This window comes from Oculina patagonica, chromosome 2 (genome assembly GCF_052425735.1).
Source record: "Oculina patagonica isolate OP01 chromosome 2, crgOcupat, whole genome shotgun sequence".
Taxonomy (NCBI): domain Eukaryota; kingdom Metazoa; phylum Cnidaria; class Anthozoa; order Scleractinia; family Oculinidae; genus Oculina; species Oculina patagonica.
This window is the reverse complement of record NC_135759.1, coordinates 337897-354972: the sequence shown is the minus strand read 5'-3', so window position 1 is coordinate 354972 and position 17076 is coordinate 337897. Positions and strand designations below refer to the sequence as shown.

At 38.4% G+C, this 17076-nt stretch overlaps 2 protein-coding genes across 2 annotated transcripts; one reads left to right on the top strand and one right to left on the bottom strand.

Annotated features, from left to right (window-relative positions):
• Positions 1-41: 41 nt before the first annotated feature.
• Positions 42-9933, top strand: LOC144642458 (suppressor of fused homolog). Its single transcript, XM_078501416.1, has 10 exons — positions 42-587; positions 1351-1485; positions 2044-2180; positions 2267-2439; positions 2612-2697; positions 6117-6189; positions 6599-6951; positions 7237-7375; positions 8598-8666; positions 9047-9933. The coding sequence occupies exons 1-10, from the start codon at positions 445-447 to the stop codon at positions 9116-9118; spliced, it is 1380 nt and encodes a 459-aa protein (XP_078357542.1). The 5' UTR covers positions 42-444; the 3' UTR covers positions 9119-9933.
• Positions 9934-10732: 799 nt separating this feature from the next.
• On the bottom strand, positions 10733-16224 carry LOC144642456 (mitoferrin-2-like). Its single transcript, XM_078501414.1, has 4 exons — positions 15961-16224; positions 13887-14109; positions 12735-12791; positions 10733-12584 (listed from the first exon to the last, which is right to left on the bottom strand). Exons 1-4 carry the CDS (start codon positions 16075-16077, stop codon positions 12043-12045), a joined length of 939 nt encoding a protein of 312 aa, XP_078357540.1. The 5' UTR covers positions 16078-16224; the 3' UTR covers positions 10733-12042.
• Positions 16225-17076: the final 852 nt, after the last annotated feature.

Below are 17076 nucleotides of genomic sequence, written 5' to 3'. Positions count from 1 at the left end.
TCTGTGCTCGATAGCAACATCTCGGTTCCAGTCTCTTGCCGAAATTTATTACACATCTGAAATTCATGTTTGGCAAACAAAAATACTCAATTTTGTAAACACTTTGGAATTGATGTACTCAATGGGAGTATAAAAATGTCAGCTTGATGAAGTTTGATGTTCAAGAGCTTTCTTTCTATTGATTTTTTGTGAACGAAACAGCTGTCCGCGCTCTAAACAACGACCTCCTGTCCGGCGTGATCGCGGATTTTTGTCACCCACCAACACGCGTCAAATTCCTTCAGTTGTGTTTTGATCTTACACTTGTATTTATCGCTGTGCTGATGTTTAATTTTTGGACAATCGAAATCTGAGGATCAAAGGGGATATTTGTTTATCCATTGAGGTCGCAGGCGTCGAAGATTGCCTTATTTTTCGCGTCGACGGCTACAAAATCGAGCAATCATGTCTGCAGGATATTGTGGAATTTCTATGCCAGCGCCGAGTGTTCCAACACCTCGCGGGCTGGAGGCAATCTACTCCACTTTGAGACAAGTTTACCCCGATCAACCTAACCCGCTACAAGTTACTGCACTGGTCAAATATTGGTGAGTATTTACCTAACGAACATGAGATAACAATACATGCATGTTGCCAGAAATCCGGAAACATTTGAACACGTATTTGTGTGCTGCGGATCGTATATCTTTCCATGAGTGTCTTTTCCTATAATCCTGTTAATTTCCACGGTGTAATTTCTGGCATAACCACGAAACGACGCTGATCTCACAAATAAATTTTTAAAACAGCAAGAAAGACTATGACTCAGGTTGTCAGTACACAGGGTTGCCACAGGTCAGGAAATGGTCAGTGAAAAAAAAATTCTTGAAGGTCAGGGAAGTCGGGGAATTTTATTTTGAGTCAGAGAAAATTGACATTTTGAAGACAAGTCAGGGAAAATTGTGACACCTCCGATCTACTTCCACTGAGGACTGGAAGAAATATTTAGGTCAATGTGATCTCAGCGATGTCTATTTTTTTTTTTGAAGTGGTGGCTAGTAATGGCCGCTACTATAATATCTGACATTTTGTATTTTTTTGGTCAAGGAAAGTTTATTTTTGTCAGGGAAAAGTTAGGGAATTTTGAAAATTGATTTTGATAATTTTCACACATTGAATATTTCAGTCAGTGTGCCAGACCAATTAGAATTTTTGCTTGGCACCCTTTCCGTAGAAAACCATTAGAACTGTAGTGAGCGTCAATGCTGTTTTGTTATCTCATATTATGCAACAGTTTGCAGTTTTAGGATGTTTCCCATCACAGTACATGTCTATGTCCCAAGGAAGGTGACTACGTAAATTTTTTTCCAGGCTTGGTGGTCCTGATCCACTGGATTTCATCAGTATGTTCAACAATCCAGGAAGTCCAATGGACGGCATTCCATCTCACTGGCACTATATCTCATCAGGGCTGTCAGATCTCCATGGTGATGGGCGTGTTCATGAGTATGTATTAATATGCAATTCATTATATTGACAATACTTGATGCATTAATACAAAGACCAAGAATTATTATCAATATTTGTCTGCTGTATAGTCAGGAAACAGTAGGCTTAAGCCAGCCTCACACTAGAGCAACTAGCTTTGCTATTCGCCATTCGCCTCACGTACCCATTTGCTCAGCCATTTACTCACTGCACATTTCACTGCAGACAGGGAGGAAAGTGCTTAGCAAGTTTGATTCGGAAGCCGCCAAGTTGAATCACCTGAGCATTCTGTGTGTGTTTATTGGTCAGTTGATATTTCTGGCTGAGTAAGTAGCTCATGTTGCCCCCACACGTTGAGGATTTTTCCTCTCAAGGCAAAAAATATCAAACATGAGATAAAATTTTCACAAAAAATGTCCCACACATGAGAGGAATCTGCTAAGCCAATGGGCACGTGAGGCAGTTAGCTCAGCTAGATGCTCTAGTGTGCGGCGGGCCTTAGGTACCTTTTCTTCCCTATGTTCACTGGCTAGACTTATTTACCAATTTCTTATAATTGTCATTGTTGTTCCACAGAGTCACCAGGGGAGACAGTCCCAGTGGGTTTGGTTTTGAGCTTACGTTTCGCTTGAAGAAACAAGCTGGAGAGACATCTCCACCCAGCTGGCCAGCAGAACTACTGCAATCTCTTGCTCGCTATGTGTTCCAGACAGGCAAGTAACAATAACACTTATTATTCCTTAGGGTCATTAACTCAACTGTTTGGCACACATTTGTAATAATAATTATCTTTTAACAGAAAACACATTGTACGGTGGCGACCACGTTTCCTGGCACCTTCCTTTAGACCAGACACCATCTGCTGCTGGTCAATACAACTGTAATCCATCACACATACAGCACATGTTGATGGTGGATGATCCTCGGCTACCAGTCATAACAAGTCCCTTGGGAACAGTTCGCTTCATTCAGGTAATAATTTCCTTGATCGGGTTTTCAATCGATCTTTCTGTTTCATTTTAAGTCTTGTGTGTTAAAATTTTTATACTGAATTGACACTCCAGAGAGGATTGTTACCGTTCTGCTATTAATATTGTTCCTCACACTAATTGCTTTTTTTTTCTTCTGATCTGTCTCATGACAGGCAGTTGGAATTTGCACAGAGGAGCTGCAGGCAGCCCAACATTGGAATGGTCCTGCTGTGCTGGATCTCTTACGAAAAGTACCACCGTAAGTGTACTAGTTAACAGTAATTATCAACCAGCCTTCTAATCATAGGGAGATGAGGGGACAATCTACATTGTACACATTCTGAACTGGAGACTGACTTCCACAAGGGACTGTTGATATGGGGACTATCACCCAGGGGACTTCCTAGGGGAGTTTCAACATAAGGTACCTAACATTTTGAGGAAATCATTAACTAGAAGATTTGTATCAAGGAGGTTTTTTATACAGGGGGACAGTGTCAACAGAAGGACTGTTTATTGGTTTTCTAAAGGGCAACATGCGCCATGCTTCATCAGGGCTGCATTTAAAGACAAACGCTTGTCATACGTCTTCCTTCCGAGACTTTTACTTCAACAGAATAACTTTGATATGGAACAGTTTACCTAAAAATATCAAAGATTCCGACACTATAAGCTCTTTTAAAAGTAAACTTAAGTCGTTTTATTTTACTAGACTTTTAAATGTTTTTGATGGTGTCAATTTTCATTCTTTTAAATTAATTTGTCCTAAGTGTCGCCGTGTTAATATTTTCTCTGTCTGTACTTGTTAAGTTGATTAGTATATTTCAGATTGTATTTGTGTTATTTAGATTTATTTGATTTGTAGTTTAGTCGGGTCAGGGAAGGCGTTTTTCGGGATATTTTTTAGGGGGCTGGGTGTGGGTGTTTTAACCAAGTAGGGGACTTATGTCCTATTGTTAAGCACCTGTACTTGTATGAATCCTTAATTATTACACAAACAAGATATAAAATAAATAAAATTAAATAATTAAGTCGATTAAATAATTCTACGGCTCGAATATTACACCTTTCGGTCTAAAATTTGGCATGAAGTATCTCTATATGACTCTTTATAACCCTACCTTTTTGTTTTGGATGAAAATTTTTCGAGTGCAGAGAAATTAGCAATTCTGTTCAACGTGCCCATACATTACTCTGTAAAAATTAAATAAATGCCATTAAATAATTCTACGGCTCGAATATTGCACCTTTCAGTCTTAAATTTGGCATGAAGTATCTCTGTATGACTCTTTATAACCCTACATTTTTGTTTTGGATGAAAATGTTTCGAGTGCCGAGATATTAGCAATTGTGTTCAACGTGCCTATACATTGCTCTGTAAAAATTAAATAAATGCCATTAAATAATTCTACGGCTCGAATATTACACCTTTCAGTCTAAAATTTGGCATGAAGTATCTCTGTTTGACTCTTAATAACCCTACATTTTTGTTTTTGATAAAAATCTTTCAAGAGTTGAGAAATTTGCGATTCTGTGATGTTCCTATACATTGCTCTGTAATTATGTAAATCATCTTTGTGATTAAATAATTCTATGGCTCGAATATTTCACCTTTCATTCTAAAATCTGGCATGAAGTTTCTCTGTACGACTCTTAATATCACTACATTTTGGTTTTTGGTGTTGATCTTTCAAGAGTCAAGAAATTAGCAATTCTGTGCAACGTGCCCATATATGCTCTGTAATTGCATATATTTCAATTATTTGCTGCGCTTGAATATTATTGCGACATGCAGAGCAGAAATTGGGTGGAAATTCTCTCTGTACGACAAGCTAAAACAAAGCGATTTTTTCGGGTTTTGTTTAATCATAACCGAGTAGTTAAACATTTTTTTCCCAAGCGCGTCCAATATAATATTCAAATATACAAAACAAAATAGTTTGTACCATGCAAAGTTACGATAGCTCAGTTGGTAGAGAACACTTCTACGGAAGTTGTGTATGCCTTGGTCGTTGGTTCAAATGCAAACGGATGCTATAATCATTTTTTTTTTCTGAGTATGCCATTTTATTTTAACAAACGCAATAGTAAATTTTGATATTTCAGTATGTTGAGTTCGAACGCCAGCTATTTCAGAGAGACTTCAACCGTCGATAGAATTGGAACGCTTGTAGTGTAGAAAAAAAAAACACCACCGAGAAATCAAGCTGTTATGCTCCAGGTGAAACTAATTTTTTTGCATATATATAAATAATTCGCTCCCATTCGATATTAACGAAATTTGGTGGACATTATCTCTGTATGACTGGCTAAAATAGAGGCATTCGTTTAAAGCAATTTGTTTACTCATAGCTGAACAGTTAACGATTTTTTAAAGCTTGTTCAAATATAATATATAAATAATCCCAAAAAAATTTCTGTACTGTAAAACGTTACAATAGCTCATTTGGGAGAGAGTAGTTCCACATGCTGTATGTCCCGGTCGTTGGTTCAAATCTGGACGGAACTCATTTTTTTTTCTTTTTCCTTTATTTTTTCATTACGAGTAAAAGTCTCGCTTGCTCTTTTGGGCGAAAATTACTTTTAAATTATCTCGAGCGTGTACGAGCAAACGTCTTGCTTATATATTTTCTTAAAACTTGCTAACATTTATTTTGATCGGCAAGAGTTCAGTTTATTTATCTTGAGTGTGTGCGGGCACATCTCATTGCTTAAATTGTTGGTTAAATGCATCAAAAGTCTAACTTACTTTTATTGTTTACATTGAGTTGTTTCGTTGAGAGAGTAAGGGGTCGCTATGCGAGCGAAATTCTCGTTCGTATATCTTTATCTTAATTAGTACTAGTTTGCTGGGCAAAAAGCCAACTGTGTGCGTCCAGCAACAATTCTACACAATACAATTCCTTTGTTGACTAGGAAGCTAGGAGCTACGTTGTTTGATATATAAGTGGTGTATGGTCACTGTCGTGCATGTTTAGGAAGTTAAAGAAAATCGTACCTTTCAAAATATTAGCGAGATTTCTTAAAAGTATGGGCGAAATTAAACATTTGAGAAAAAACATACTTTTAAATTTCGAAGACTTGCTTCGGACACTCTGTATCCATTATCAGTTTGAAGATGTTTCTTTCAAAATATGACATTTACACGGGCACACGTCTCATTGACATGGTCAAAGAGGATATCCCGCTCCGTATAGTCTCCATAATCGAGCTACTACAGAGTTTGGTATTAGGGTAGCCTATTGTCTGCAATTTATGTGTCACTCAGGACGAGGGTCTTATGTGCTTGACACTCCCCGAAGAAGTAGTACTGCTCTACTCTTCCTCTTCCATGGATGTGGCGTTCATGGTGTTTTTTAACTACATGTAAACGGATGATCTCGGAGAGTCGATAACAGTGAAATAAAGTTTTAATGTTATAACCGACCACGAAAATCGCAAAAATGATTGTCACTATCTTGTTTGTGCGGTTGCCCCTAGATAAATAAATAAATAAATAAATAAATAAATATTGGAGATACCAACTATGGGGGACTTTCTACAGGGGATGATCAATAATGAAACTATCTAGAGGGAGCTTGCTTTCAAATTGTTTTAATTCTTATTCTAGTTTTTCAGTTTAATAAATTTGCTTCTTGCAAAATAACAGTAATAGTTTTGTTTCCTTAATCTCTGTAGTGCTGGTGGGCCATGGCTTGTAACAGACATGGATAGAATTGAGTCAATCTTTGAAATTGATCCCTCTCTTCAGGTAATGTTGATTTGATTGACATGTTTCTCTTGTGTGACGTCAGTGAGATTTCAACATGTGACCTCTGAAATTTGAAAAATTCTCTTGTCATACCACTTGAGCTATAGCGTCACTAGGTCCCCATACAATAAGGACTCTTTTAAGAATGTGTGGTTCCAGAAAAAGTCCATACTCCCCCCAAAGAAGAGCTGATTGGAAATTGCTGGGGGTGGGAGGGGTCTCAAAGGCCAAAAACGTTAAGGAAAATTTATAAAGCTAAATTGGATTTCCAGAGGGGCACTTTGGGGGGTCTTAAAAAGGAGAAATCCCTTCCGTGGAGAAGGTATGGATAATAATTTATTTAATTTATTAATGGAACTACACAATGAGTAGTTGTTGCAACTGACATCCCAAACCTTTTGTTGAACAGCAAACAGTTACAACAGGAATTGAGAAAGAAGGTTCCAATCTTAGTGGTGTCAGTGCTAAATGCTGGTGGGAAGAGAACTTTGTGAACAATTCTTCCAGCCAACACACTGGATTCCCTCCTGGCTCATCTCACGACGCTCTGACAGGAAGAGACCTGCCCACACGCTTCCCTGTCCTGCCTCCGATATGCACAGGGTCTTCAGTGACACCCAAAAGGCCCACAGTGGACGGGCTTGCATCTGAGAGGCCGGCTTGTAGCAGTGTTGTAAGTGAGATTTCTCGGACAAGGACGCTAAGAGGGATTCATCTAAGGTTTGGTTTGGAGGCCGCCATGCTTCTACCACTTGCTTTAAGGTGAGTAAGTGTTGCCAGAATATATCAGTAAAGCACTTGCAGTACACACAACTTGGAGTACTCTCTATCAAATATTAATTTGACCTTTCTTTGAAAAAAATTATGCACAACGTTTAACAACTCTCAGATAGTATTAATATTTTTTTCAAAGTTTTTATTAAGTTTGCAACTAATTACTCTGTAAATTTTCATCAGATGATTCAGTGCATAGTGTGTAGTCCTGAGTAAGTGGGGCATGTCCTAAACAAGCACTCACATTTTCCTGTTAATCTTGTTATTCCGCAGAGGCCGTCTAAATCATGGACGACATTTTACATTCCACAGTTCAGTTAATGACATGGCCATTACCTTTGTGACTTCTAATGTCACAGGCTCCATAACTGACAATGAACACAGGTTTGCAGCCTGTGGGACCTGGCTTCAGGTACATCTAGTGTTTGCTATGTTCTGTATAAATAATTTATCCGCATAAGGCATGCAATGCATGCAAAGGCTACAGCTACATAAATTATAGCCTTTAGCACACATTGCATGCCTATAAAAGGTCCCATATGGCTGGCTCTTAACTCTGCTTTAATAGCAAGTAGAAGTTTTTCTACACACAATGAGATGCTTGTCCATCGCAGGGTCACCCCCAGCATTTATTTGCCTGGACCAATTTAAACAGCCAGGATACTGACAGTTAACTGTCTTGCCTTTAGAACGTTATTAAGCCTAAAAAAGTCAGGGCTTTTGGCAGGACCCTAGAGTTCCACTGTATTTTCTGATACAGTCAACTCTCTCTAAGACGGACACCTTCGGGACTGGCCGCAGCTGTCCGTCTTAGAGAGGTGTCCGCTCTGTAGAGAGTCAAAGTAACACGACACCAGTAATTCCGAGATAATAAAGCTAAACCTTTGCACAATGCAACAAACATTTGCTAACTGCAACAAGACTAGAATAATGAAAGGAACGTATTTGCTTGTTAAAGCAAAAATTGAGAGCTTCTACGCAAACTGTTAAACTGTAAGTTGAAAACGACTTCTTTAGTGCCCATACACGTAAGCAGAAAAGTAATGTTTTTGGTTAGTAAGCTTGGTATACACGTATCCTATTCAGTGGTCAGGATTCACAGTGTCTCATTTCTTTTATACGTATCCTTAGGTCGCTAACTAACTTTGCTTTAGGTCAATACAAAGTTTGGAAGTATTTTCACTAATTAAACATGATAAAAAAAACACTTCTCAAGTGTCTGTGAATGATTTCAAAGTGTCTGTTGTCCGTCTTAGAGAGGTGTCCATCTTATAGGGAGTTTGGTTACAGTAAAATGACTGTAAAAGGGCAGGGACCGTCACCATGTGTCCATCTTATGGAGGTGTCCGTCTTATAGAGGTGTCTGTTAAGAGAGAGTTGACTGTAGTTCTAAAGAAATAAGCTAGACTGTGCCATCCTTTCAATTTGTCTAAAAACTGGTACTTAACAAAGTTCACTATGTATTATTAAAATTTACAGTGGGTGGGCTGGCTAGCATCCTGATAGCAATCTGACCAATGAGTGGTAATTTTTTTCCCTGGATCTGTAAACTGTAAGTACATGTAAATTATGGACGTTGCAACTCATGTTTCAACCTTAATATTTCAAATAATGCGCTGCATCCTAATCACCAGGTGCTGATTACAGACGACTTTTTGCAAAGGCTTGACAGAGACCTGGATGATTTAACAAGGCCCAGTGAGGTACGTCATATAATGCCCATGAGTTGTGACCCATTAAACCCCAAATGTGATCTGGATTTCTTGTACAAGCTTCACGCATGTTATAGTCCAACTCCCGTTATATCTTTGGTAGCACAATTTGGTGTCTGTAATAAAGAAAGTCCAGGAATAGTGGGAATCGTTTTCACAGCACTTCCACTCCTGACCATAATAAAAACAGGGTGTTTCTAAATAACATAGCCTCCCACGAAGTTGTTTTTAGGGGCAATCCCCCCTAAAAATGACTGCATGGCAGGTCTTAAATTCTAGGGAGGTGTCTATAACACTAGAGTTGACTCTACTTGAGAAATTATAGAAATTCTCTAAGTTTACCACATGCACCCTTTGTTTTTCATTTTCAGCTTGTCCTTCCAAGGGAATATCGCTGGCCAAGATATGGAATGATCATCTCTGTTCTTCCAGATGATAACTAAAAGGCTGTTATAGTTCATGCAGAATATAATTATTATGCCATCATAGCCAGTAGCTAGTGATGAACTGTCAGGCAATTAAGGCCCATATACCTTCAGTAGGGTCATTAGTTGCAGCTCTGCAAAACTTAGGATCTTGGCAAGAGCAGGGTGATAAGGGGTCCATGTGTGGTGACACAATTGATTCAGACAGTATGAGCATGTGATATGCATGTTTGTGAGTAAGGGGATGGGATCACCCTGTCCCTGTTCTACCATGCTTGAGTGCTAGCCTTAGCTACTACATCTAGGCCTACGATCAAGGAGAAGTACCTGAAAGTACACATTAGGCACATCAAAAGCTCAAGTCCTACTCGTTACTGTTTCCGATAAATTTTTGTGATTTTGTGTTAGAGAATTTGGTTTTGTATCAAGACATCTTTTTTCCTTTATCATATCCCCACTGAGCTGTATAAGTGTAATATCAATTTCTAAAAATCTGAGTGGATCAAGTCTTCATTTTTGACAAGCATACATTTTTAAAACAAACCAATAGTAAGTATAGTTTAACCTTTCCTAGCAGATCTAACTAGAATTTCCTATTTTTTTGTGATTCATGAATGAAAGGGAACATCTTGCCATGGTATCTTCAAGGATTCTTCCAGCTACTCATTAGTGGTCTATCTCTGACAGAAAGCCAGTCAGTGATAGGTAGTTCACAAACTTATAAATTTGACTAAACTGTGAGTAGCCACCTGTTAATGTGTACTAATGTATAGTTCCAAAAAATATCCATACTCCTCCCACGGAAGCGATTGGAAATTTCCTGGGGGGGGGGGGGGTCTCAAAGACCAAAAATTTTAGAGAAATGTACGAAATTTAACTGGCATTTACAGAGGGGTGGGGGATTCTTTTAAAAGAATCGCTTCCGTGGGGGGAGGTATGGATATTTTATGGAGCAACACAATGAAATTTTGTTGCAAATTCCTTGTCAAAAGAAATTCTATTAAAATAATTTTATAAAATATTTTGTCATGAATACAATTATCTATAAAACTATGAAGTTCAATAGTAATCACAAAAAAAACCTGAAAAGTGCAATAAAGTTATGTATAAAATCACACAATATTCTGGAAAGAACTTCTGACCTGTTTTGCTATTTTTATCAAGGTTCAAGTCCAGGGAGGTCTAGAATAAACTATTGGTACACTTTCACTGTATACACCACGACAGCATTACAGTCAAGCCAGGGCAAGCGTACCCACTTACACAGGGCCTTAGAGGGGGGGGGGGGGGTGCAATGGGTGCATCCGCACTGCCCCATGGGCCAGAAAGGTTCACCTTATACGGGAGTGAGGGTTAAAATGACTCTCAGAATGCAGGAAATATGGACTTCAATAACTTAATTCTGCAAAATTTCTAAGGTAGAATACCACCCCCTCCCCCCTCTTAATTGCACCCCAAAAATTACCACAGTTACAAAGTGCATATAAAAAAATATCCTTTCTTCACACAATGACAACTTAATTAATGTTTTTTTCTCCCATACGCCAATGAAACCGCCAACTAGGTTGAGGCCTGGTACTTGAAAAACAAAGCATCTAACATTATTACACAACAGAGTCAGGATAGCTCAAATAACTTGTAATCTATTGGTTTTATTTTACAAACTATATACGAGAATAATACAACCTAACTTTTCAGAATGAAACTGGCAAAATCCTCTGCAGCCGAGCTTCTGTTCTGCTCTGCTTATTAGATATTTTTAAAAACTATTAACATACTATGACTGGATAGATCTCTATTATTCTAAGTACAATGGTTAAAAGTCATGCACCAGTCAAATGGCTAGACTGGTAGAAGGCTTTGCAGCCAAACAAAAGACACCGAAGCCCAGCAGAGAATGTCTATAGTCCTGTCTTTATCTCTGCAATGAGCCCTGTGCCTTAAAGGAAGAAGAAACGGCTAAACACTGTAACAGCGAATTCTTCTTCAAAGAGCAGCCACCCCACAATTAAATAATACTGATTCGATTGTCCATCACCATCATCTTTGTTTTGTCATGGTAAACAAACACACACAGATAAGATCTCCGTGTGAAAAATTGGCATGAAAATTGCAGCTTCTCCAACACTTTGGTGTTAATCCATTAACATTATTTGTCAGATTTGATTGTCCTGAGTGTTCAATTGAACATTACTGTCTATTAAAGTTCCAGAAAAAGGTTCCTGCATAAAGTCACAGTCTACAGCTTTAAGATGCAAAGTGAAAACTAACAATCATCCAGCATTATTGTGTAAAATCAGTCCAGGGTACCTGTTTATTCCTTTTAACCATTTCCGAAAAAAACATTTTGGTTATGCTTCCAGTCAATGCACAATAAACCACATTACAGTCTATCTTTAGGTTATCAAGGCACCAAGAATACATAGATAAATTCATAGGGTAGAACGCAGGAACTGGTCTGTAAACTCTGCAACCGAATTTCCTTTCGTCCGTCTTGGATCACATTCAGTGACTTTTCCATCTACATTTAAAAACTAGAGCAATGGGAGCAGGAACTGGCATGTCAACTCTGAAGGCGAAATTCCTCTCTCCCATCTTGTGTTTGACTTCCATCTACATTTTACAACCACAGCAGTAGACCACAGGAACTGGCATGTAACCACTGAAGCCGAAATTCCTTTCTCCCTTCTCTTGTCTTGGATGGCATGTAACTTTCAATACTGCTGTGGTCTCGTCAGAAGATTTGAAAACTGGCAGAACACTCTGCGGCCGAAAATTCTCTCTTCATTTGTACTCCACTACGGCATTCCATGGAAGACAAACCTTGCAGCAGTGCTGCAATTGGCTTCTTTGTATTGCGGATCACCATTTCTGCTGAAGATGAAACTGGCTTTATCCACTGCAGCCGAGATTTCTCCTTCAAACTTGCATGTAACAACTCTTCACACCACTGAGAGTTCATACTCAGCTTCTGTCTCTGTGAAGTGCAAGAAATGCTTGAAAAACTCGTAAACTGACCAGCAGATAGCACAAGACGGCATCTGATAGAGCACTCTAGCTTGCAGTCCTTGGAAATAGCCAGAGAAGCCCCGTAACTTGTAGATGGAACGGAATGCTGTAAGCATACCACTCACATACACAGCATGTCCTTCAGGCCTAACAAGTATGCCCACGGCACTCTTTTCTTGGGTGTTAAGTAATGTCTTTGCCACATCTAGTGGCGTCGTCAAAGCAGCAGCCACTGCCCCTGCAGTTGCACCTGCTACCACATGAGTCTTTGGGTCATATCCACGCGATGGGTTAAGTGTCTCTCGCGCAAACTCGTACACAGTAAAGTGCAAGCACTGAAACGGAATGTTCATGGAGAGTTGCGTTGTGTAACTGCGATAAAAGGCTCTGATTCCTTCCTCTTGAAATATAGTCTTAACACAATGAAGAACTCCACGATATGGGCTGCCGTATATCTGCATTCTTTGCTTGACCACTGATGAAACACCATGAAAGTACAACAAAACAGAATTAGAGTCTTAAACTTACCAAAAGTTTAAAATTTTTAGAAAATGTTACATCCAGTTTCTGTGTAGCATTAATTGAGTAATATGTTAAAGAAACTAGCCGGTGGCTTAAGATACACCTTCTATGGGATTCATTGCACCGTCATGGAATACTGTAGCACACACACCAGCAAGACCTGAGGACAAAGATGAAAACACAGACAGTTAATGACTGTAAACAAATGTTTTTCCCTAACTACTGTAAGAAGTTGCAATGTAGAAGCCATAACAACATTTTTCTTTTTGAACTTGCAGTCAGAGCAATGTACAATGCTCATAATCCATAGCTCATCAACTATCACAAAAAAAAAATTGAAAGATTATATTACTTTATTTTCATGATGTTATTAGATGAGTAATAATTTGCTTGTTTTTTTTTTTTTTACAGAGAAAGTAGTTAGGTCTTAGTGTAGATAACCAAGAAACTCAAATTTATTTAAAGTTACTGTAACAGCAACAGCAATGAGGGAAAACATTAAATTTATACCAAAAGAATTTTATTCCTGGTGAATACATCCCTTCTTTCTAGCTCAACACATGGGCCAAACAAAAATGCTATAACCTTCAGTCCATCCAGTAGCTAATACCCAACACAGTTAATAAGTAAACAAACCACAGTTGAACCCTGTTTATAAATATGGACACTGACAGGTCCATAGAAGGTATCCGTATACTGGACTTATAAGGTGTCCATACTAAGAAAAAAAATTCATAAGCTTAAGACCAAAACCACCATCTTTAATAATGTGATGTCTGTTTAAGGCAGGTGTGGAAAACGCAGGGTTCAACTGTACATGTAATCAAACCATTACTGGAACATCTTCCCAGATGCATCTGGTGCTGCAACTCAAAGAAAAGCACAACTGTTCTGCAAAATACCTAATGCCTGCTTAACATTGATACCTAACCTGCGTGTTACGGCTGTAAGTTTGCAAAGCAACAAAATGACACCTACAACCCGCAATGAAAAGTTCAAAACACAAATTTGGCAAATTTTAAAACATTTTCTCTTTGGGAAAATAAAAGCTTGTACTAAAAGCACAGTTCACTTATAGCACACAAACTTTCACTTGATGTCAAATGTTGTTTTAAGTTAGGGGTAACTACAATCTGTTAAGTAAAACAACTTATTAAGGAAAAACATTTGCCAGTAAAACAGTGCAAAAACAGACATTTTCAGAAAATTGAATATCGGATTACTGCAATGGTATTTGGGGTCAGCGTGTACCTACCATGCGAAACCGGATTGTATGATGTCTGGTTTCCATTTATGAACTTCTTTGTTGCTTCGTATGTACTGAAGTATAAGGCATGTGCAGGTCCTGCTCCTAGTGCCACCACATTTATTCCCCTGAGAGGTGTTAAAAGTCCTTCTTTTTTCACCATACACGTGATTGCGTGGGTAATATTTTTGTAGACAGCATTTGGATGTGGACACAAACTCTGCATCCTAGTCTAAAAAGTAATTAAGTGAAAAATCGTTATTTGGGCATTTATGAAACAATGTGTGGTTCCAGAAAATATCCATACCCTCACCACGGAGGGAGTTTAACGTAAGACCCCCCCACCTCTCTGGAATTTCCATTTTTTGTTAAGAAAAATTAACCCCCCACCCCTCTGGAATTTCCAAAAGTATATTGCGTACCCCCCAGCCCCTCTGGAAAAAAAGATTAATTGTACAATGCTCTAAATTTTAGGCCACCACTCTTGTAAACAGTTATAGTGTATAACTGATCGATCGGAAGATATCTTAAACCGATACATACATGTACTGTTGAAGACAAAATACAGAAATTTACCTTAAAAGTTAACAGAAAAAATATCTGGTAGTAACTTGTCAAATTACCTTGTTGTATAACTATCCATCCCTTTTCATTCCAATCGCTTTAGAAACCCGCTTAATGTTCAGAACAGGGATTTGAAAAGTGTTGATTATAAACATTCACCGAAGACGTGATCACAAAATCGCTAATGCTCGCCTAGAAAGCAAAATTTAACAGGAAAATTACAAAAAATAGCCAGAAACAACAAGAACAAGTTAATCTCAAGTTTCTGACATCATTACACTATTTTCATCGCTAATAAACGTGAAACTATTCACAAACAAGGACGATTTTCCTTTGATCGAACGTGAAACAAGCAACGCTTGACACCAGTGCATTTCGGTCAAACCATATGACAAGTTTTGGGGGACTGGTAACAAGTAATGGCGGCCGCATCCACGAACGAGCATGGAGGATTTCAGTGAAATAGTTTGCTTTCAGTGTGCTTTCAGGAGAAAGAAAACCCGTTTTAAATGTAAAACGATTGTGAATCAAGAACCCAGGGTGCTATTTTTGCTATGTAAAACATTTGTAGAGTAGGTAAGAAACGATTTTGAAACTAGTTTGCACTGCATCAAACTTGACCATCTGGAAACGTAATTTCACTGGCAACCCCCCCTCCTCCTCGGAATTTCCTGGGCCTTTGACCCCCCCCCCCCACCCCTCTGGAATTTCCAATTCCCTCCGTGGTGGGGGTATGGATATTTTCTGGAACCAAACAATACACCTATTGTTAGTACGCACTGAAAATATGCAAATTAGTGGTGCTATTTTATGTCTAGTCTAAAGTTTACCAAAATTGTGTAATAATGTGTGTATACAACTTGTATAAGTCTTTGTAATAAGGTTTGTACTTATGTGGGCTTCATCTGCCTTACAATAAATTAAATTCAAGACATTCCCAAATTATTTTATATTAATAATTATTATAATGTACTTTAAATTTAATAAGATTTTATTTCAGAGGGAAAAATCCACATTAATTTTCGACTCTCGATATTAAACATTGCTGATATTTTAAACTGATGGATGAAAAATAAACGAGGCAAACAATCATTGGACAGGCAGCCCGTACTTATTTCCGAGAACTATATTTACAATATTGCCGACCGAATATCGACAACGTGTTGGTTTCTACAATGACGTTGGCAAACAAACGTTAAGTTATGATCAGTATATAGTTAAAAGATGATTAAAATATGAACAAAATTCTCCTGAAAAGTTCTCACGAATGATAAGAGACTATTATTCACAGAAGAATAGCGAAATCTAGAGGAAAGTTGAACCGCAGCCCAAATGACCTAATATCAAATTTCGCGAAGGCACGCTTTGAGCGACCAGCCTCAACGCCAGACATTGGCGATATTTTAGCCCACCGTAACCGAAAACAACACGTTTCGTCTTGTGAAAGTCTATTGGACCATTCTTATGGACTAGAGTTGTTAAATTCTGACAAGAAGCCCGTAAATCGGATTGATCGTACCTTTACAACGTCGACAGGGTACATTACACAATGTTCCATCACTCCAGCTAAGGCGCCTGCTGCAAGATGAACTGTAACTTTCTCTGTTGGCAGGCTCTCATATTCCGAGTCATCCATGGCGATGGGTAAAGTAATCGACTCCAGTCTTGCAGTTGTTTAGAAAACCTTAAATTAGACAGAAATTTGCGTGTTTCGTAACACCAAATATGCCTTTGCACACTGTTGAACACCACCGCCACACACAGTAGGCTAGACTTATCTGTGTAAGCCACGTGACTAGTTTTGTCCAATCGGCTGCGAGAATATAAAACGAGAACCAATTAGAATTCGTGTTTTATCGGACAATGACAACGTGAATAAGTTGGAAACCACACGGGAGCGAGCTTACCACGTAAGTACAATATAGGACTCGAGGAACTTGCGATAAAATGGTCAAATGAACACACACGCACAAAAATAGATCTCCCTTTCTTTGCACTGGTAAAATCCAGCCGCTATTCAAGCCACCAAGTTAAGTTATATCCAATGACACGAAAGCTATTGTTGCTCAGAAGCCAGCTAGCCGAAGCTGATATATAGTCGATAACGTGACCCCGATTACATCATCACCTCTCGCTTCAGCAAAAGCGGAACATTTTTTGTATTTATAAAATTAGCGTTTATTTGCGGTACACGCTAAGAATTATTCAAGCATGATGAAATTTGGTTTTACTTTGCGTGTAAAGGTGGGCTTAATGTGGATTAAAAAAATCGACAACAAATCATCATCTTTTATATTTATCAAAGTTGTTGTAACTGGGTTTCTAGCTCATAAAATTCCAAGGTTGAGAGGAAAAATTAAATTGAAAAATATAAACATTTTTCATTTTCCTGGAACTAATAGGGAAAATAATCTTGGCTGTTATCTCGCATTCCCTTCAAGCTTAGAAGAAAACACGGGAAGTTGTTGTCATTTCCCACTGAACAAGTTTTTGAATATTTTCCGAATATTTGCGGCTGTCAGAAGTAATATCGTCAGCTGGGATAAGGTACAAATCTCATATTGACAAAAATAAAAACAGTCGTTTAAACATACGACTAGACTGCAATCAAATATAAATTTCGCGATTCCAAGAA